Raw genomic sequence first — 23,419 nt, 5'->3', positions numbered from 1 at the left:
ATTTTACTCTAAAACTTTAAAAAATGATGTTACCGATCTATCTGAATTAATAGTAAAGTACAGTGGTCTTCATAGTTTCTAAATTTTATGTATTAAGAAAAAGGCAAGAAATAAGATGGTGAAACAGAAATAAAGGTTGAATGTTTGTACAAACATATAATGTAATAGAACCACATTCATATTTAGCTATGATGAATTTCTACATGGCCTATTATTGATTCCTGTCTGTAATCATCAGAGCATTAATATAGAATTATAAGTTTCAAGGGAAGTTGAATAAGGTTATATAAAATAGCTGGGATATAAGATTAATTTTATTTCATGTATAACAAAGCCTATAGGAGAGGTGAGACATGCAAAAGGAAAATTAAAAACAAACAGTTCTGAAGAGAATTATTTCAGAAGAGAAGATATTGAATCTTTTTACATTTTTTTTGTATTTTTTTTATCTTTGTGTATGCGGGCCTGTATGTGTGTGCATGCTGTTGGTACTATGTTCATGCCGAGCTCAAAGGACGTGCCAGAGTTTGTTATTTCCTTATACCATAGAGGTGGTGGGGATAAAACTCAGGTCACTAGGTGCGGTGCTAAGCACCTTTACCTGCAGAACTATCTGGAATTCCTGATACGATACGGCTGATTTTTAAAATACAAAACAGCTCCACAAAAGACACAAGTTCTAACAACCAACAAGCTTCAAGTCCCATTTCTTCCCCTTTTCCCCACCCCCTTATGTGTTAGATTCTCCACAACAGGCAGCTTTAAGGCCTCTTCCTATTTTCCAGAGGGCTAGGGATGAGGTAAGAGTCAGGGATGAAAGAGTCAGGAATGTTGAGGTCCAATAGCAGAACCTCAACATCTCAACTCAAGTCACCAACTGTTTTGTTCTACTTTGCCATTCCAGTGTCTGAGCCAATACTTTTTCACTATCTACCAATCCCCCTATGGTACTCTTTACCTCACAACTCCATCAGCATGTCAGTTTTGCCATGAATATTTCTTGAGTTTTCACTAGTTTGCCTGTTTCTTTTTTAATTTTTAATTTAATTTTTTAAAATTTTATTTCAGTTTATTTACTTTATATCTCAAGGGTGCTCCCACCTTCTTCTCCTCCAAGTCTATCCCATTCCCCTCCTTCCTCTTTCCCTCCTCCTTTTCCCCTGGAAAAGGAAGCCAATTTATCAGCTCTCCCCAATACATCAAGTCATATCAAGACTGAGCATATCCGCATCCCCTGAGGCCAGGCCAGGCAGCTCTGCCAGAGGGAGTTGATCAAAAAGCAGGCAATAGACTCCATATTAGAAACATTCCCCCAACCTCCACTTGCTAGGTGACCCACATGAAGACCAAGTTGCTGATTGGCTACATGTGTGCAGGGGTCCTAGGTCCAAGTCATGCATGCTCCTTAGTTGATGTCTCAGTGTCTATATGCCCCCACAGGTCTGGGTTAGTTGTCTCAAGACACCATGATATGTACTCAATTAAAAGTAGATATTGGACCTATAGTACAGGATAATCATACTACAATCAACAGACCCAAAGAAGCTAAGTAACAAGGAAGGCCCAAGGGAGGGTGCTGGAATATCACTCACAACAGGAAATAGAATAGACAGCAATGTGGATGAAGAGAAGGAAATGGGAAGGAGATAGAATGTGAAGGGATACAAGGGTGAGGATCAGATATGGGGAGAATGGGGGTGGGAGGTGAGTGGACTGGGAACAAGAAGGGAAACTGAGAGGGGCATCTCTTTGTCAAGCTTATTCTTAAAAATTATCTGGGTTCAGGGATTTTCTTTTTTTGAGATTTTAAAATTATCATTTATTACAATTTATTCAATTTGTATTCCAGCTGTGATCCCCTCCCTCATCTCATTCCAATCTCACCCTCCCTCCCTCCTTTTTCTCTATGCCCCTCCCCCAGTCCACTGATAGGTATAGTCCTCTTCCCCTTCCATCTGATCCTAGCCCATCAGGACTGGTTGCATTGTCTTCCTCTGTGGCCTGGCAAGGCTGCACCCCCCATGGGGAAGTGATTAGAGAAGGCTCTCTGAGTTCATGCCAGAGAAAGTCCCTGCTCCCCTTACTAGGGACCCACTTGGAGACTGAGTCTATGGGCTACATCTGAGCCAGGGTTTTAGGTTCTCACCATGCATTGTCCTTGTTTGGGGTATCATTAGGAAATTTCAATCCATAATGCTAAGTTACCATACCCTTTTATCAAGATGTAACATAACAGGCTTCACAAAATATTAATTATATACAGTTATTATTTCATATATAATTAATGAAGGTATGTTCGCTTAAAGTAATTGAAATTTCAAATAACTAAGACTCAGTTCAGTATATCTATATTTTAAAGTCTGTCTCCCAAACTTCAGAAAATATATCTACTGACAGTTAAACTATATCTATCTCATCTCTGATATCAAATTGAATGTGTGCATGTGTTAATCCTAAACGTTTAGTTCAAAACAAAATGCAAGCTATTATGGCACCAAAATGGGTCTAGACAACAGCCCAGATTTTTTTATTAATACAAGTTGGGGAAGATAATATCTATATCATGGAAAGGCTTGTAACAGAACAATGCTTAAAAGGGTAAAATGTAATGACACACATAATAGCCCTAGAATTTGCAAGCTTCCACACAAATTCTCATTCTAATGATTGCTATAAACAAGGTAAAATTCCTTACCAAGGATGAATTCCAGCTGTGGCTCACTGGGAATCTTCTGGATGCCTACGAACAGTGGGGATAAGTTCAGGCTTTAAATATATTCACTATAAATATTGTAACAGCATGTGTACTGTTTCACCTAACCAGGTGTTTTGGCAGAATGAAAAAAGTAATATGATCAGGCTTACTCATTATGAATACTCAGGTGAAGACACATTTGCTGTAAAGTCAACGGAAATGAAGAAGCCAAGTTCTAACATGGATATGGGTCTGGTTATTTTGCTTATTAATTCAACAAAATTCTGCTCAATACTTCTCCTTTTGTCACTGATATTTCAAAAAGAAAACAGCATATAACATGATTTAAGATGGAGTAAGAGTGGGGAAGTGAGTCTCAGAACAGGTACCTAGAAATGTGGGTAGCTGTTAGGAAGTGAACAGCCAGGATGCAGTATCACACTGTGGGAGGGAGGTGCTTGAAGACTATAGATAGTCCACAGCAATCTCAAATAAGCACAGTCAACAGGAATTCAAAATGAGCATAGATAGTCAATAGCAGTTCCAAGCAAGCATAGATGGTCAATAGCAATCCCAAACAAGCATGGCAAGGGTGTGAAGGAATGATAATGCATTGGTTACAACATATAAGTAGCCAAACAAACAAAGTAAAACACAGGAAATGATATCACTTGACAATAAATGTAAAGCTCTTGACTTTGTGTATTTCTCAGAGACTGTTTAAATCAACTGGCATTTGGTCAATAACCTATTTTTAAAACCACCTTTTTGAACAAAATATAATGCCTTTTTATTCACAGAGCTGGCATTTTTTTTTCACAGTAACCACTTTTTTTTTCTCTGCTGCTGACATTTAAAAATGTTTTAGCTAACAATGTTAGACTTTCTGTTAGAGGTTAGAATCATTAGGTATGTTTTTGTGAAAAATCAAATAGTGTAGAGTTTTGTTTGTTTGTTTGTTTGTTTTGGATTTTAATAATTAACTCTGCTCTAGGCTGTGACACCAAAATTAATGCATCCAACCGATACCATTTTCTAAAGATACTTTTAGTATATAAATTTAACGAGGCTAGGCATATATTTGCTAGTAATAAAAAAAATGTACAAAAGGACTATTCCCGTGAGAAAGCACAGTTTATTCTAAAGAACAAATGGAGACTCTATAGTTTAAGCACTACAAGAAACATAGCTTTCTCTTAAACTTCTTAATTACATGAGTAGCACAAAAACTGATTCCAGTGTTCAGATGTAAATCTTGGCCAAATCTCGAAGCTTCCTCCATTTTCTGAGTTAGTGGCCTCTGGCAGAGCAGCAGCGCTTCCGGTGTGACATTTTTCACTAACGCTTTCAGCTTAAATACCTTTTGGTCTTAAAAATGTCTAGCCTCCAAAATATTAGTTCTCTATGAAAATAAATAAGTACCAAATGGGAGCTCTTCTTAAATATGATTACTATCGGGAAAGGGTTTATAAAATGTATTTATCGGTGCTTAATACACATTTGAAATTTTATCACTTGATGCTGGCTCATGATGACCTGCCATCTTTCTCACCCATGATAAAGAATGACAGAAATGCCATGCACTCAAACCCAAAGCACAGACAGCAAAGGGGAAACAATTAGATAATCTCACGACATGCAGTGGAACCTAGGTTTTGGTGTATGGTCAGGGATTTTGGTTCACCTAGTAGCTCTTCAGAGACCTTCAGGAGAGAGGACAGGTACTTACTCGTGAACTGAATGTCCTCAGAGTCATTTGCCTGAGCTGCAGGAAGAAAGTGCTGGCCTTCTTCTGACGTTCCTTCCTCTTTTATTTCCATGATCCACCTCACCACTGACTTCTTTTCCACTGTGTCTTCTCCAAATGGTACAGAGAGTAGGTTCTGGCTTATCGTTGGTATATCTTCACACTAATGATCTAACATCCCACTGTGAAATTCTGCACATAGAAAATATCAAGTTTCAACATTGCTGCCATTTTAGATCTCAGTTCAAGGCTAAGAATTAAAATAGAAACTACAACTACTTTCAAATGACCTTCCCTCCATACCCAGCCCTCTCACACGTTTAGACACAAGCTACACAGTGCACTGGCAGTTCTTGACTGTGTTTTCAGGGTAATAATTAGAGTCATATGAAGAAATTATGCAATCAGAAAGGTATATTCATCCCTTAAATTTTTTGAGCTGTAAGATAGATTCAGGGCTGCTAACTTAGAGTGCACCTAACAGAGTAGGTGGAGGAACAGATGGCAGCCCATCAAGAAATTTGCTACCGTGACCATCACTGTGACTCCTTCCACTGGGATTGCTCTTTAAGTTCTTTACATTCCTCTCTGCCCTCGTCAGAGAATTAGTCATGAGCACACTGCCATAATTTAGCACGCACTTTTCTTCCAAGATAGGGTAAACCGGTTGAACAAGGGAGTTTCCAACCAACCGCATCATTCCCCGAGTCTCCTACTGTTCTGTCTGGTAGTGGTTTAATTGTTTAATGAATGGAATGTAGTGAAAAAAAATAAAAAATAACTCTCAAAAGCCAGAACACAAGGGAAAATGAAAGCAACAACAACAACAAAAACCTGATGGGAATAACATGGGGAAAGAAAACCTCCCCTCAGATTTATTAGCCTGTTATAGACGGCTTTAAACAGTTACAAATTCATGTGGATATACATGACCAAGAATGAATTGAAAAAAATCAATGTTGTTTTAAATCAAGTTACCAGCTGAATTAAAATGTGCAAAAATCTTTAAATGTCTACAGTGATGTTTAATGAGATGCCAGCCAACAAGCTTGGTTTGGAATACTGATGTGACCTCAAAACCCACAAATCAACACTCCACTTTCTGTTCTTCTTAGCAAAGTGATTTCTTTTAAGATTCAGCTTTAGTTCTTAGAAATAATCTGGCAGAAATTACAGGGAGAAAGGAACCTGAATCTTTAGGAAATATTACAAAATAGCTGCTTGGTTCTCAATTTCTCAATGATATTAACAAGAGAATATTGTCTGAGGTAAAGGACTGTTTGCCATCAATTAAATCATAGACATTAATGTCAAAAATATTTTTAATTAACACAATTCTTCCTAATTTTTTTGGCTTTTACATTTATACTTCTTTTCTAACAAACACACACATACTAAGTGCATAGCCTCTCAAAGACCTGAAAATTTAGTGGCACTTGGGCATAGGGATCTTGTCAACCTCATTATATTATTTTAATTAAATGTACAACTCTTTTTTTTTCCTTTTTTTAAATTCTTTATTAATTACACTTTATTCGCTTTGTCTCTCTCCCGTGGTTCCCTCCCTCCTCCCATCTCAATCCCTCCCTTCCTCCACCCTCTGCATGCATGTCCCTCCCCAAGGATTAATCGTGAACAGTCACTTTAAAAAACTTAAAGACTCACAAAAGACAGTATGAATCCTTGATAAAATAGGCACTTGGCACCGTAAATGTGAACAAGTAATACAGTAAGTGCTAGTGAATGCACGTGTGTGCACTTGTGTGATGTGGAAAAACAGGAGAAGAATGGATTGAGATGCTTCTGCGCTCTTGTTGCCATGGTTCCATCTGAAGCATACCACCTACTCAAAACCAATACAGCAAGAGAACACAGCACACAAAGGAAAAGGAAAAAGTGAGTGCCACTGCTGAGCATGCACTCTATTTTTATTCTCCTTTTGTTGCACTAAAGAAAAATTTAAGATTTGATGCTTGCTATTCAGATATATACCTCAGACTATATCAGTGGCAAAGCTCCAGAAAATACACTGGTAAGTAAAATACAGCAGTATGTAAAGCATTTACTTGCTGCTGTGGTTGGCTTTCTTTTCTGTGCCTGTTTGGAGGTTTTCTGGTTTGCTGCTCATACACAAACTGTGAGTTCTGTATACCACACACATATTTAAAAGCCTCTTTTTTAAGCATAATGACTATTCAGTCTAGTTCTTGTGCCTTTGGCCCAACTCAAAAGTGCAAAGAATAGAATGCATAGTTGTGCTACATAACAGTTGGAAAGAACTGCTGTTGGTTCTTTGCTGTCCCCACTACTCCAGGAGAATAAGAGTTGGGTAGCTATACCAACTTACATTTAATTGAACAGCATTTCTCATAGGCTATGTAATGGACACTGTTCAATAGTCTACATACCTCATATGAAAATGAAAACTCTGATGTGCTCATAAAAGTCATGAAATGTCATTATGGTTGGTTAGGAAGAGACTGGCTACAATGGAGAAAAGCAGAGACATCCCATGGCAAAGGGGCAATATGATATTAAATGTCTGCAGCATTAACCGGTCATTCATTACTGAGAGGCAGATCAAAATATATCCTGTGATCAAAGAGAGCATTAGACGTAAACAGTGGGTGCAGGACATGAGACTAAGAGAAAAATGCCCTTAACCATCATGGGATGTTTCAGATAGCATCTTTCTAGCACACTATCTTGTATTCACCTAGCCTTATCAAATTTGATAAATGCTTAAAGTTATGTAAAAGAAGTTAAAAAGACTAAAATTTTAATAAATTTACTAAGAGAAAATGGAAGAATCAGAGCTATAGCAATGACTTTTAAAAGGTATAATAAAGATACTCATTTTCAATAAAACTATACAATTTAGTTGTATCAAACAGTCCCATCTCTCTAGAGACTGAGCCCTGCTATTTATTTTAAGACAGGAAAGAGCAAGTCAACCAGGCTTGATGGAGCAAGCTGTGCTCACTTTTCCTGTTACTGTGTATTGTGGGAGTACACCTGGTTGGGCTCCTTGGATTTCTATAAGCAGTGATTTTGTGATAACAAGAGAGGGGCATGAGATGAGATTCAAAGATAGGGGAGTTTTACTCCACTCTTGAAACTGGAAGTCTATCTGGTGCTTTCTCAGACAATTAGGAATGGTGCTTCCTCAAGACCCAGCTATACCACTGCTAGGTATATACCCAAAATTTGCTCAAGTACACAGTTTTATTTGTAATAGCCAGAACCTGGAAACAACCCAGATGTCCACCAACAGAGGAATGGATACAGAAATTGTGGTATTTTTACACAATGGAATACTACTCAGCAATCAAAAATGAGGAAATTATGAAATTTTCAGGCAAATGGTGGGATCTAGAAAAGATCATTCTGAGTGAAGTATCCCAGAAGGAGAAAGACAAACACGGTATATACTCACTTATATAGACCTATAAGATATGATAAACATAATGAAATCTATACACCTAAAAAAGATAATCAAGAAAGCAGACACAGGGTAAGATGATCTATCCTCATTTAGAAAGACAAATGGGATGTGCATTGAACGTATGACAGGAGTCTACTGCAGAAGGCATCTGAAAGACTCTACCTAGCAGTGTATCAAAGCAAATTCTGAGGCTCAAAGCCAAACTTTGGATGAAAGAAGGAGGAGATAGAAAGACCTGGAGGGACAGTAGCTCCACAAGGAGAGCAACAGAACAAGGAAATCTGGGCCCAGGGATATTTTCTGAGACTGATACTTCAACCAAGGACCATACATGGATTTAACCTAGAACCCCTGCACAGATGTTGCCCATGGCAGCTGAGTGTCCAAGTGTGTTCCCTAGGGGAACAGGGACTGTCCTTGACATGAACTCAGTGGCTGGCTCTTTGATCACCTCCCCCTGAGTTGGGGGCAGCCTTACCATATCACAGAGGAGGACAATGCAGCCAGTCCTGGTAAGACCTACTGGGCTAGGGTCAGAAGGAAGGGGAGGAGAACCTCCCCTAGCAGTGGACTAGGGGAGGTGCATTGGGAGGAGATGAGGGAGGAATCATGAGATTGGGAGGGAGTGAGGGAGGGAGCTACAGCTAAGATACAAAGTGAATAAATTATAATTAATATAAAACATAAAAATTAAAATAAGAAAATCAACTTATTTGTAGGTGATTTTAATAGTTCAGAAAAAATAAAATAAGAACTTATACCAAAAAAGAAAATCTAATTAGAAACAAGAGTCATGATTTCAAAGGAAATTATTAAACATCGTAACTGGTCTTGGTGACAGAATTTAGTGTGATATTATAGTAACAATTGTGAAAATGGGAATAATTTTGACACTCAGGAAAGTCTGAACTACCAAACCTTCTGGAGAATAAACAAGGCAATATTTTTATTATTTTTTTGTTTTTATATTAATCAAAGGTTATTTACTTTGTATCCCAGCTGTAGCCCCCTCTCTCATTCCCTCCCAATCCCTCCTTCCTTCCCTCATCTCCTCCCTGACCCTTTCCAAGTCCACTGATAGGGGAGGTCCTCCTTCCCTTCCATCTGACGCTAGCTTATCAGGTATCTTTTATTACTTGCTGGCAAGGCAATATTTTAATTAAGAAATTAATTAAGAAATCAAAATGGATTTTAATTTAAGCATGTTGTTCTGTAGAAAAAAATGTATAAAGTTCTTGAACACACATGGGCATAGAATCTAAAGAAACCTGGGCTACAAAATATATGTTTTCTATATCTCTATATTTCTACATTTGGAAACACTGGCTAATGGCTAAGTCAATATAATGGGGCCATGATCAGGACATATAACCTGAAATAAACCCCCCTTTTTCCTCAAATTGATTTTGATCATGTTGTTTTATCACAGCAATACATTCTAAGAGTAAGTCATGTGTACTTAGCTATGCACTGAGCAATATCATAGGAACAATACCAAAGCCCTGATAAGTTACTGCTAGATTGATACCAGCTTCTCTGTACACACACATTAAAGGCTTAGAAGTAAAACTGGGATGTCCACCTCCAGCTATGGACCCTCTTTAGCTTAGACAGTACCATACTGCATAGCACACAGATAAGGAAGAAGAGGAAAGTGAGCAAGGAAAAGGAAGAGGAGAGGAACATGATGATGGGGAGGAGAAGTACAATGGGAAGAGCAGGGGGAGAAATAGAAAATGTGGAGACAGGAGGGACTAAACCCAGAAAAGTCTTTTAAGAGAAAAATGTAAGAAAGCAATCAAAGAAGCCACAGATAGCGCACAGATGTGAAATATCAAAAACAGAATCAGAAACCGTTCCGAAGGCCATAGCAGAAGTTACAGCACCAACCATGTGCCATCTGGCTCTCAGAAGAGGACAGAGCGAATACTGAGAAGGTACTGACTGATATTGTTCCAAAAATGTTGAAAGAACGTACCCAAAGAGCTCAGAAACCATCAGGCAAGGTAACAGCTCCCCGCCCTGTTCCATATTAAACCACAAGCTTCTCTCTTCCTCCCTCTTTCCCTTTCCCTTCCCTTCTCTTTCTCTCACACACCAAGTCCTATTCATCGGATTGAAAACTAATTCCAGGGCAAATCCTGAAGCAGTCTGAGCAAAAGATAACAAGTTGAAAGACACAATGGCTACACATTTGAAGGTGTGCCCTTCAGAAAAGAACAGATGACATCTTCAATATCCTGAGATAAGAAAGCCTGTCCACCCAGCATTCTACACAAGGCAAAAGTAACTAAGTGCTGAGAGCACGAACGGCTCTTATGCAGAACTATGAATGACAAAGTCATCAGCACCACAAACAATGGTAAGAGAAGCTCTTCAAGCATGGCAGACGCACTCAGGTCTTGCAATGAATGAACAGCTCTGGAGACAGCACAAAGAAAATATAAGTTAACTTTACTTTCTCTTGCATTCGCTAAATACAAAAGATAATTGCCTAAGGCAGAGGTGAGCACTGCCTGTTGTCCATATAGTAAATGCACAAAGTTCTGGGTTTGTCCTGCAGCACTGAAAAAAAAAAAACAAAAAAAAAAACACAAATACTTTGTGGGCTATATTGTTATTTTCACAAATACTCAATTCAGATGTTGCTGCAATGTAAAATTAGCCGTTGAGAATATATGAAAAATAGACACATTATGCTGATAAACCTTACAGACAAAACTCACGTATTCTGGATTTGACCTGTAAGCTAAGGATAGCAACCACTAGTTTAGAGAAAAGAAGAAGAAGAAGAAGAAGAAGAAGAAGAAGAAGAAGAAGAAGAAGAAGAAGAAGAAGAAGAAGGTTTTTGTTTAAACCATCTAAAATAATAATATATAAACAACACTACAAATCATAAGAAGAAGCGCTAATAAGTATACTGTATTGCTTTTGTATTAAAGGCACAGTATGTGATCACTTGTTAACACATTAGAGAGTGGGCACCGAAGAATTACAGAGTACAGCAATTCTAGGATATCCATTAGTGACATTTAAATGTACATGATAAGCTAATAATGAAGATAGAATAGAATAAAAAATAAACTGCATATGCAATTTTTAAGACTATAACAAAGCTAGAATATATGGAATCTAGTGACAAGAATAATTTTAATCCAAATATGTAAGTAATCATATTAACTGAAATGTATTTCACACATATACCAACTTTAGGACTAAGATTATACACAATAGAAAATGAAGAGTCTAATTTAATATTTTTATGTTTTAATATGATACCACAGATACATACAAAGAAAAGAATGAGAAAACATATACACTGCAAACACTCTCAGATGGATGCTGGAGTGACTTCCCAAAGGCTTCACTAACTTGATTTTATATCCACTAATATCAGCAGGGTTACTGTTAGTTATAAAATGTTAATCACCAGAAAGGTATGATGACCGAAACAAATCATATAAATAATCTATATAAATCTAACAATAGATCTAGGAAAAAAAGTAGATAAATTCACTGTTACACCCAGAGAAAACAATGTTCCTCTTCAGTATAGATACAAACAACTGTGCCCACAAACCCACCTAACTAACATCTAGAAACCCACTGACCTTACCACACAATCCACATTTTTTAAGTGAATATGAATAATTCACTAAGGTAGATTATTATGTGAGTCACAAAGTAAAGCCCTACAATTAAAAAAACAAAACAAAAACAAAAACATGAAGTCATAGAGAATCGTTTCTGGCCACAGTAAAATTAAGCATGAAATTAGTCAGTAAAAGATATTTAGAAAATACTCCAAGTGGCTGGAAGTCAAATAATATATTTCCACATAACTCATGAACTAAAAATGAAGTTACAATGATTCATTTTACATATTTAAAATTAAGGAAAGTCATTACATTGTGCATCAAAATATGCTTGGAAAAAATGCTTGCTTTAAATACATATATTAGGGAAAGGGATCACAAATATATAATTTAAGCTTATATTTCATAATTAGAAAAATTCAAATTACATTTCCAAAAGTGGAATAAAGAGAAAAGTACAGATAACAAGTATAATGATGAGTATTTACTTCCAAAAAATACTTAAAATGCCAGTAAATTAATAATAAAAAAAAGGCAAAACAACTAAACCGGAAAGAAAATTCTTCCAAATAGATGTACTAGTATTTAAAAGTCGTAAGTGGAACTGGCTAAGAATACAGGATACAGGGAAAATTTCAAATTCACTAGCCATCTGGCAAAGCAAATGAGATATGACCGTATAGTCACCAGGAGGTAACATTTTTAAATTCCAAACCTCAAATGTTGCTGAAGACTTACATCATGCAAGTTTCTGCACTGATGGAGCATCAGCATGGTAGAAGACAAGCTGACAATGTCAGGTAAGGTGGAAAACCAGTGCCAACCATAGTAGCAACCAGTTGGCAACACTTGGTAAGGCTGAATCAATGCCAGCTGTAGTAGCAACCAAATTGACAGTGTCTGAGAAAGCTGAAAACCAATGCCAGCCATATCAGCCAAGCTAAAGATGTCTGGTAAAGTGGAAAAACCAATGCCAGCCATATCAGCCAAGCTAAAGATGTCTGGTAAAGTGGAAAAACCAATGCTACTTTCAAGCAAATGTTGAAAAGAAATGCTTACAAAGGTATGTAATAAAATAATTTGGAAAATGTTTACAGCTAGTCAAGTTCCAATAATAAACAACGTTGCAGCCTATCTAAATATCCATTAGTAAAAAAGTACATCAGTATATTGTGAAGTTTCCACTCTATTTGGCAGCAAAATTAGCAAACTTTTGTTTCATATACCAAAAAAATAAGGTTCAGACTCTACCCAGCAAGATATCAAAGCAGATGCTGAGAATCACAGCCAAACTCTGGGCAGAGTGCAGGAAATCTTATGGAAGAAGGGGGAGATAGAAAGACTTGGCGGAGACAGGAGCTCCACAAGGAGAGCAAGAGAACCAAAAACATCTGGGTCCAGGAATCTTTTCTGAGATTGATACTCCAACCAAGGACGATGCATAAAGATAACCTAGAACCCCTGCACAGAGGTAGCCCATGGCAGCTCAGTGTCCAAGTGGGTTCTCTATTAATGTGAAGAGGGACTGTCTGGCTCTTTGATCACCTCCCCCTGAGGGGGAGGGGAGAAGCCTTGCCAGGCCACAGAGGAAAACAATACAGCCAGTCCTTATGAGACCTGCTAGGCTAGGGTCAGATGGAAGGGGAGGAGGACCGCCCCTATCAGTGGACTTAGGGAGGCATGGGAGGAGATGAGGGAGCATGGTGGGTTTGGGAGGCGATGAGGGAGGAGGCTACAGCTGGCATACAAAGTGAATAAACTGTAACTAATCAAAAAATTAATTAAAAAGATAAGGTTCAAAAAATATTAAGAAAAGAGCAAGAGAGCAGAGGGGCAGGAAGTCAAGATATGGTAAAGTTTTTAGAAAGATTCAAAACATGTAAGCTAACATTCTAATAATTTAAAATGTGTAAAGAATGCTCTGCAGCTGCACAGTGCGTGGACCACTGAAACATGAGACCCAGCTACAGGGAAGCACACGACGCTGTAAAGTCAGACTTCCTGTAATGTTGGGATGGAGGGAGGCACTGGGAATGTGGCCTGTGAGGGAACACAGTCATTTTGATATGAAATTTTAGAGTTTTCTTAAACTCAGTAATAAGAAGAAAATACGGACTCTTGTTTTCTATACTCCTTTATCTGTTTTACATATTCTTATGAATTTAGTTAACTAAAAAGAGCCAGAGCCATGTGCTGGGAAGAAATAACGAGGAAGTTTATGAGAGTTTAAGTAGGTAGATGGAGTCTTAAGTTGGTCACCCTGAGCACTGAGTTGAAACAAGTGGGCAGACTTGCAGCTTTCTCTCGAAGTACTGAGCAACCTGCAGAGGAACAGTATAAGGGACACTGGGTTAAGATTTTGTCTCACAGTGTATTAAGAAAAAGATGAGAAATGTGACGCTAATTGTAAGATTGGAGGTCCTTTTGGCTGAATTGGGAAGCAATCTAAAGGAAAGATGTGATTTAGTGTCAGAAGACTGAGTGAAGTGTTTCATTCTAAATGAAGAGAACTTCAAAGCACAGTCAGGAGGCAAGTGCATGGCTGAAACTGGCTGCCATCTAAATGACAAAGAAACTGTGCATGATGGGTGTTACATAGGAATTTTCATAGAGATTAAATCATCTAATCATTTAAAAGAGTAACGGTCAGAATTTGGGGACCAGCACAAGATAATGTGCCTAAAGAAAAGTTTGCAGAGAACAAGTTTGGCCAATAAATGTGATAAATGTGAGCAGAGTACAACGTAGTTATCTATCTGTAATCTTAAATGAGATCATAGCAACCATAGGGACCTCTGCCAAGCCTTAGAAAATGATAACCTCCCTCTAGCTCCTATAGTGTGGACCTTTTTGCTCTTTTGAGGAAATAATAGGATAACAGTTTCCTACAAGATAGAGAAAAGGGAAATGTTATCCAAGAGAGTGGAAGGCAGAAATTCTCATGGACTTGATGTAATAATTTGAAAACTGAGATCAGGAGAAGTTATGGTCAACTATGTCCAAACCAAAACAGGACGGTATGGAGTGGACAAACAAATGTCAGGAGGAGGCTGTACTTTTGGGTAGTGTACTGAGGAGAGAAATACATGAGGCACGGGGTATTGCCTGCTCTCCAGATTGGTTCCATTTTGCTCTATCAATTTGCAACATAGAAGGCACCCTGAGCAATTTTAAATTGTATGCTTCATTTAATCTCCATCTCCTCTTTGAACCATTTAGTGATATATCCATCTTCTACCAATCTTGAAAAACTTAGGGTCAGGGAATTTGGTTTAGTTTTGGAGTGCTAGGCTAGCATGCACAGGCCTTGGGTTCAGCACTTGTTCTATAAAAGAAACAAAACAAAGATAATTTTAAAATAAAATATAAGAGTCAAGTATTTCAACAGAACATAGAATTAACAGACTCTGATGAACTTGAATGATTGTCTCTGAGTAAAGACAGGAAGACCCAAAAATGGACCAGAAGCATACCCAGCTGTCAGATAACAGGCCCTTGTTCTAAAATGAACTTTGTATTGTCCCTCCCTCTATCTTGTGACATTCCTGGCTGCTACTTATTCACCATCTAAAAAGCAAAGAACTTCCATTGAATGGTTACCAAAAAATTCTTGAATCTTAAAATAAATGTCTTGAAGTTTTACATTTTTTTTCTATAGCAGCTTCATGTGGGAGGTTAGATTTTACTTAAAAAAATCATAAAACCTAAAACCCCAAATACAATATTGTTGTTCTTGGGTTTTCTTTTTGTTTATCACTAAATGGCCAAGAATGACTTTGAAATTTAAGATCCTTCTACTTCCGCTCTTGAATGCTGGTATTCTAGGCATGAACTGCCAACTTGGTTTGTGCAGTGCTGAGAACTGAACCTTCCTTGCAAGCCATTGTTCTCCTCACACATTGGTATCATTTCTTGTTCTTTAATTTTGAATTGAATAACATCAAATGCTTACTGGTTTTAGAATGGATTCCTCTGTTAATCTTTTAGCAATAAAATAAATAAAAACTTATAGCAGCAATGCAACAATGAAGTTTTAATGCTTATACTTAAACAAAAAAGGTTTTCCCCTGATACTTTTCATCAAACTGTATATTGCAAACATGGTATCTAGCAATCTATGTCCACTTTGTCTTAAGAGCAGGGAAGTACAGAGATTACAATATGACAGCTTGTTTCATATTTTATATATACTCAAGATGAAGGCTAGAGAAGTAGGGTCTGAACAGTGGCACGTTTCAAAATCCTTCTGAGCGTGGTCACATATATTCATCCAAGACCAACTAGATTTTATGTGTCTGGGCAAAATGAAAGTTTTGATTTGAAAGGCTTTGATTATATTCTTGGGGCATTCCTAATGCAGACATCATCAAAGTTCTTAATTCACAGAGCTTATTGAATTGCTTATGATGATTCATTTCAAGCCCTAAGTAGTATTGACTAAGTTATCTTCAGTTTCTGATGATGAATTGCTCGTTTTCTTTTGAAATTTAAAATTTCAAAGTTAGACAGATAGCAGAATTAATTAAAATGCTATCTTCTACTTTTTGTTGTGGCAGGCAGAATAAATGTACATTTGTGGTTATTGGAAGTTCATTTTTGCTCTCCGGAGAAGTTTACTGAGTGCCGGGGTTACCCATGGAGAATTTAGCACAGCACCGAGCCTTCTCATTCCTGTTGCCTAGTCACACACACGCTCTCTCACCGCCAGCGTCTTGTCTCTCCAATAGGTACATAACCACATCCTATCCCAAAATATCTATTTAGTGAAGCAGTGACCTTACTAAATTACTTTACTGAATTACTACCCTGCTTATAAAGGCAAGCAATATACAACGGTAAACAAGGAAAATTCAGTTGCTGCACACATCTGGCAAGATATCTCCAAAATGAACATAGGTGAACCCTCATGTTCAAGGACTATCCCACCTGCAAAGTCATGCTGTAATTGTCTAGGACATATCACAGGGCTAGAACAAGTTATGGACTGATTTAATAAATCCATCTGTGCTATGAGTTACCTTCTGTGACCAGATTGGCACAAAGAAATTGGCATCTGGGATCTTACATACTGAAATTATATTATTTGTTTATGCCTTAATAATGGAAAAAAAATCATGGGCAAACTTAGTACGACTTTTTGCCTGGCTTCTTGGTGGCTTTGAGAAGTTCAATTTTATGATGTCTTTGGTTCTAGTATGAGGAGAAGTGAGGATATATTCATCTCTTGTATGATGTGCATTTAATAAGCACTTATGCTTAGTGTGCACAGCACAAATAGGAAAGTTGCCTTTCAGTCTCCCAAAGCATTGGTTTTTTTCAATGCTTAATTAACATCACCAGCACTGTAGCTGGGTCTGCACCCAACTCTCTGCACCCCTGGCTCCACATGACTCTCTGTACTACTCACTCTGAACCTCTTTTTTGCATCTCTGTCTGCAGCTCTCCCTCTGTGCCCCTCTCTCTTCATCCCTCACTCAGCACCCTTATCTCTTTATTCCTTCCTTTGCACTCTTTTCTCTGTACTCCACATACCTATGTGTTCCTCACTGTCACATAAAACTTATGACTTCTTTTTTCCCTGAGAAGAAACATGAACATTTCCTTACTAGTATCTGCTCCTTTATTAATATAATAATCTTTTTTTTTTCAATGCAGTTTATTCAGGAACCTTGAACAATCATCTGACCCTGGGTAAAGCCAGCTCACTTTAAATAGCCTCTGGGTAGCCAACCTCAGCATGCCTCGTGGGCAATGCAGATAGGTCCACATACATGGAAGCAAGCCAGATCCTTGACCTTAGCCAAATGTGGAGTTGTTTGTGACAGAGAGCACTCACCATCGGGAAGGTGGAAGGCGGAAACCAGCTCCATCTTTCAGGCGCGGCATTACGCAACTCTCTACAGTTCCCCCTTTTTGTTTTAGACGCATCAGGCAAGAGTAGAGGTCTGATCTCTGATATTAGAAATAAATTGGAACTTTGTACTGATGTTCATTTAAGTGTCATCCACCCAAAGAGCATCAGACCCGTCCGATACCTTTTTCTCAGAGGCGGGACCTGGGGCATCAACCCGCATGCAATCAGACATGCTCTTCTCTGGGTCCAAAGCGGCTGACCCTGAGTGCAGTGCTTAGCCTCGCATCCTGAGCGTAACAGAGTGAATGGAATTTTATGTAAGAACTGGGAAATAGTAAGAGCTGGAGAGGACAGGGTCTCCACAAGGAGAGCAACAGAACAAGAAAATTTGAACACAGGGAACTTCCCAGAGACTCATACTCCAACCAAGGACTATTCATAGAGATAACCTAGAACCCCTGCACAGATGTAGCCCAGGGCAGTTCAGAGTCCAATTGGGTTACATAGTAATGTGAAGAGGGACTGCCTCTGACATAATCTGATTGGCCTGCTCTTTGATCACCTCTCCCTGGGGGGGAGCAGCCTTACCAGGCCATAGTAGAGGACAATGCAGCCACTTTTGATGTGAACTGATAGACTAAGATCAGAAAGGAGAGGAGAACCTCCCCTATCAGTGGACTTGGGGAGTGGCATGCATAATATAATAATCTTACCTTTGACTACTTCTCGCTGCGATTCTGGTACATCTTTACATTCTTTCATGCTATATTAGTCTGGTGTGTCTGTTTGAGTTCCTCTCACATGATCCCTCTAATTGTAGTCATTTACCAGAAGACTAGCAAGTGCTTAAGAAAACAACTATCGGCCCTGCTTTCCAAAGCTCTTCTGTTTACTCTTGCTTCTTCATTACAATTCATTTCACCATTCTATGCCTTTTGCATATTGTATACTGGCAGGATGCTAATTCCCACTCACTGAACTATGCAACAACCAAGTATATTAACCTGCACTAAATTTTAAGTGTAACATTTGAAGCAGGAAGTATTACTGCAATTAAAGACCCTCCAAGTGATTAGGAGAAAATGTAAATGCTGCCACTCAAGGGTTCTGAAGGACAACTGAAGCAAGATACATTCAAGTTTTATCTGACTGTGCTATATCCCGTTGTGGCAAGATAATGGGTAGGGAGATGGTAGAAGAAACATTTGTTAGAAACAGGAAATGACATCAGGAAAAGTATGCAGAAAGTTTTCAGAGAACCAACATTCCACTGTAGCAGGGCCTGACTCCCACCTCTGTGAAATATAAACAGGAAACTGAAGGCCCATGCTTCCCAAAAGAGGCAGCTGAAAACACTTTTGCCTTGATGTTCACAGCCTAAATTCATCCCTCTAGTAAAACAGATGTCAGGTTGGGAACAAGTCACAAGTGTTCTAGAGGTCCACTCTCACGGAAGGACAGGGAAAAGGGATACAGAAGAGAGAGGAAAGAAAGACGCATGGACAAGAGTGTGAGTTGGCTTTCATGGGCTCTGTGTTGAGCTCAGTTTATACTGATGTCAAACACAGCATCCTTTCTGAAAACTAAGCAAAAATAAAAGTAGTAAAATCATGTTCTCTAGCACTGCTCCATGGATATGTTCTTTGGTAGGAATTTAAAAGAATTATATGTCTTTCTGCTTCTGGAACAGCTCACTCAGGATGATCCTTTCCAGGTCCCACAATTTACCTGCAAATTTCATATTTCCTTATTTTTCATTGCTGAGTAATATTCCATTGTGTAGATGTACCACAATTTCTGCATCCATTCTTCAGTTTAGGGGCATCTGGGCTGTTTCCAGCTTCTGGCTATTACAAATAAGGTTGCTTACTTCCATTGACAGCCAAGTTGAGCGATTTGCATAGGGTATCAATTTGCTCCTGCACGAGGTCAATCCTCTGATTGTACACCGTCAAGTCTCCTTTTAGTTGAGCATTAATTCCTTTTTGTACATCTAAAGCATGAGCTACATTGGCTAAAAGATTATTTAGGGTCTGAGCAGTCTGCATAGTATGACTCATGGCTAATGCCGCGGTGGTAGCTCCAACAGCTGCCAATGAGATGGCAGTAACAATGGTGGCGGTAATTCCAAGATCCCTTTTCTGTCTGAAGAGAGTTATAGCGTGAGGGGCATCAATGGGCACAGGCACCCAGCAAGGCATGCGAGTAACCAGGGCATACCTAAATTCACTAGCATTCCGGCATTGGGCAAAAAAGCAATTATCATTACCACAATTACTTGGCTCTATCTGGCTAACAATGAATAAAAATGGGGGATATAAACAAATGAGTGTGGACTTATAGGAAATATTATGAGAAGCCTTAACCCCCTCATTGGAACACCCTGCATCAGTTCTAGAACTAGCAGTGGTGGTGTCCGAGGTCTGAGTAGGTTCAGGAGACCATTGCCCCCAGGGGCGAGACGAGACGTGCGCCATGTAAATTGACTAACTCCATGTTTTCCTCCACTTTTGGAAGTCATTTAAGGTTCTTAAATTATCTTTTCTTTTTTTCTTTTTTTTTTAAATTTTTCATCAATTACACTTTATTCATTCTGCATCCCCCCATAAGCCCCTCTCTCCTCCCCTCCCGATCCCACCCTCCCTCTACTTTCTGCATGCATGCTACTCCCCAAGTCCACTGATAGGGGAGGTTCTCCTCTCCTTTCTGATCTTAGTCCATCAGTTCACATCAAAAGTGGCTGCATTGTCCTCTACTATGGCCTGGTAAGGCTGCTCCCCCCCCAGGGGGAGGTGATCAAAGAGCAGGCCAGTCAGATTATGTCAGAGGCAGTCCCTCTGGACTTTGTGTCACTAGCATACAATATGAGAATTTTTCCCGTGCTACAAATCTGTCTAAACAATTGTCTAGCTATATTTTAGGTAATTGGACTGGAGAATTCGATACTATGATGGAGCAGCTGAGAGTGGCCATTGTTACTGCAAATTCTACCAGAGTGGACGCAGGACTAGCCACAGGATTATCATCATGGATTGCTGCAGCCATGAATCATCTGAAGGAATGGGCGGGCATGGGAGCATTAGCAGTCCTTCTGGTGTTGGTCTCCTTGGTTTGCCTGTGGTGTATATGCAAGATTAGAGTCTCACAACAGCGTAATGCAGACATGATCATTCAGGCCTTTACAGCCATTGAAGCAGGACAGTCTTCCCAAGCATGGTTGGCTACCATAAAAAGCTGGAATGTTATGCTCAGGATGCGAGGCTAAGCACTGCACTCAGGGTCAGCCACTTTCGACCCAGAGAAGAGCATGTCTGATTGCATGCGGGTTGATGCCCCAGGTCCCGCCTCTGAGAAAAAGGTATCTGACGGGTCTGATGCTCTTTGGGTGGATGACACCTAAATGAACATTGGTACAAAGTCCCAATTTATGTCTAATATCAGAGATCAGACCTCTACTCTTGCCTGATGCGTCTAAAACAAAAAGGGGGAACTGTAGAGAGCTGCGGAATGCTATGCCTTAAAGATGGAGCTGGTTTCCGCCTTCTACCTTCCCGATGGTGAGTGCTCTCTGTCAGGAACAATTCCACATTTGGCTAAGGCTGAGGATCTGGCTTGCTTCCATGTATGTGGACCTATCTGCATTGCCCACGAGGCATGCCGGGGTTGGCTACCCAGAGGCTATTTTAAGCTGTGGGCTGGCTTTCCCCAGGGTCAGAAGATTGTTCAAGGTTCCTGAATAAACTGCATTGAGAACAACAACAACAACAACAAAATCAGAAAGAAGGAGAGGAGGACCTCCCCTATCAGTGGACTTTGGGAGAGGCATGCATGCAGAAAGGGGGGGGGGAGGGTGGGACCGGAAGGGGAGGAGGGAGGGGCTTATGGGGGATACAAAAGGAATAAAGTGTAATTAATAAAAGTTAAATAAAAAATTAAAAAAAAACAAATAAGGTTGCTACAAACATGGTTGAGCAAATGTCCTTATTGTGTACTCGAGCCTCTTTTGTATATATGCCTAGGAGTGGTATGGCTGGATCTTGAGGAAGCGCGATTCCTAGTTGTCTGAGAAAGCGCCAGATTGATTTCCAGAGTGGTTGTACAAGTTTCTATTTCCACCAGCAGTGGAGGAGGGTTCCCCTTTCTCCACAGCCTCTCCAGCATGTGTTGTCACTCGAGTCTTTCATCTTGGCCATTCTGATAGGTGTAAGGTGAAATCTTAGGTTCGTTTTGTTTTGCATTTCCCTGTTGGCTAATGATGTTGAACATTTCTTTAAGTGTTTCTCTGCCATTCTATATTCCTCTACAGAGAATTCTCTGTTTAGCTCTGTTCCCCATTTTTTAATTGGTTTACTTGGTTTGCTGCTTTTCAGTTTTTTTAATTCTTTATATATACTGGATATTTTCTGTACATCTAAAGAAACTAATCAAGAGAGAGGACCCTGACTAAAATGCTCAATCCCCATCCCGAAAGGCAAAGAGAAAGGACATCAGAAGAAGAAGAAAACAGGAAACAAGCTAGAAACCCACCACGGAGGGCCTCTGAAAGGCTCTGCCCTGCAGACTATCAAAGCAGATGCTGAGACTTATGGCCAACTGTTGGGCAGTGTGCATGGAATCTTATGTAAGAAGTGGGAAATAGTAAGATCTGGAGAGGACAGGAACTCCACAAGGAGAGCAACAGAACAAGAAAATTTGAACACAGGGAACTTCCCAAAGACTCATATTCCAACCAAGTACCATGCATGGAGATAACCTAGAACCCCTGCACAAGTGTAGCCCATGGCAGTTTAGTGTCCAAGTGGGTTCCATAGTAATGGGAAGAGGGACTGCCTCTGACATAGTCCTATTGGCCTGCTCTTTGATCACCTCCCCCTGAGGGGGCAGCAGCCTTACCAGGCCACAGAGGAAGACAATGCAGCCATTCCTGATGAGATCTAATAGACTAAGATCAGAAGGAAGGAGAGGAGGACCTCCCCTATCAGTGGACTTGAGGAGGGGCATGCGTGAAGAAGGGGGAAGGAGAGTGGGATCAGGAAGGGAGGAGGGAGGGGCTTATGGGGGATACAAAGTGAATAAAGTGTAATTAATAAAAAAATAAAAGAATTGTATGTAAAAAATTTAAAGACAGATAGAAGGAAGAATGTGGAAAGAGTGAGAGGGGAAAAGGCATGGTTTGTAATCCAAAGAGTAGTACAAGTGGGTTTACTTTTTCCCTGATCCTGTGAAGTGACAATGTCACTCAGTGAACCAAATACTGAGTCTTACCTAGCAAGACTCAAAGTGCCACATGTAATTCAGTGACATGCTGCCTTAACTATAAGTGGACCTTACAGCCTGGATAGAAGAATCTATAACATTATAACATCTGCAGGAAACAGTTTGGATGAAAGATCAATGAATCCGCCTTTGAGTATTTGCCTCTGTTGGACAGAATCGATAAGCAGTGTCTCCGTTTTTCATTGGCGACACTCTGTGCTAGATACTTCAGTCTGTGTCCTCAAAGCTAGCATCCTTTCTTGTTTTACTTCCTGCTGCTTCCATTCTAGTGCTCACTGCTGTATGTCTAAGTTGGATGCTAAGTATCAGCCAGTACGCAGTTGGAGATACAAGATAAGATAGAAACTGTATTGGAAAATGAGAATAGAAAATTTAAAGATGAAGATGCATAAGAAATTTAGAGAATTTCTAGAAACAAGTCCAGGGAAGCACAAGAAAAGGAGGAGTTGACATTTAATACAGGCTTCAGAATTTAAGACCTCTGTTTTTCCTAACAGAAAATAAAAGCCCTGGAAATAAGAACCTATGATGAATGAAAGATTTCATTTGCTTCAGAAAATGCTTTAGTGAGGTTCAGATTGCAGCTGGATAACAGCTTTCCAGAGGCTACCTCAGGCCCAGCGTGGCGCTTGCTCAGTGTGGTGGAATATCACTATTTATGCCTTTCCCCGTTATTTTTATGCTTCCTTTTTTGCTTTCTTTTTCTTGACTTAAAAATAAAACTATTTTCAATTAAGATTTCTAATTAGATCTTAAATTTGAAATGCATCTCTAGTAGAAAGCAAATGACAAGAGGAATAATTAA

The 23,419-nt window shown here is 39.3% G+C and overlaps 1 protein-coding gene across 11 annotated transcripts in view; it reads right to left on the bottom strand.

Moving 5' to 3' along the window:
* The window catches only part of Inpp4b (inositol polyphosphate-4-phosphatase type II B), a 796,958-nt gene that overhangs the window by 380,772 nt on the left and 392,767 nt on the right, over nucleotides 1–23,419 (bottom strand). For all 11 annotated transcript variants that reach the window (XM_060393235.1, XM_060393232.1, XM_060393233.1 and 8 more), the window contains 2 exons: nucleotides 4,425–4,634; nucleotides 2,696–2,740 (listed from right to left, as the gene is read on the bottom strand). In XM_060393235.1, coding sequence (XP_060249218.1) covers nucleotides 2,696–2,740; nucleotides 4,425–4,515 — 136 coding nt within the window. In that variant the 5' untranslated portion in view covers nucleotides 4,516–4,634. The remainder of the gene's footprint in view (nucleotides 1–2,695; nucleotides 2,741–4,424; nucleotides 4,635–23,419) is intronic.

The sequence above is a fragment of the Meriones unguiculatus genome, chromosome 10 (genome assembly GCF_030254825.1).
Source record: "Meriones unguiculatus strain TT.TT164.6M chromosome 10, Bangor_MerUng_6.1, whole genome shotgun sequence".
Classification (NCBI taxonomy): Eukaryota; Metazoa; Chordata; class Mammalia; order Rodentia; family Muridae; genus Meriones; species Meriones unguiculatus.
Note: the sequence above shows the minus strand (reverse complement) of the source record. Positions and strands in the feature narration are given on the sequence as shown.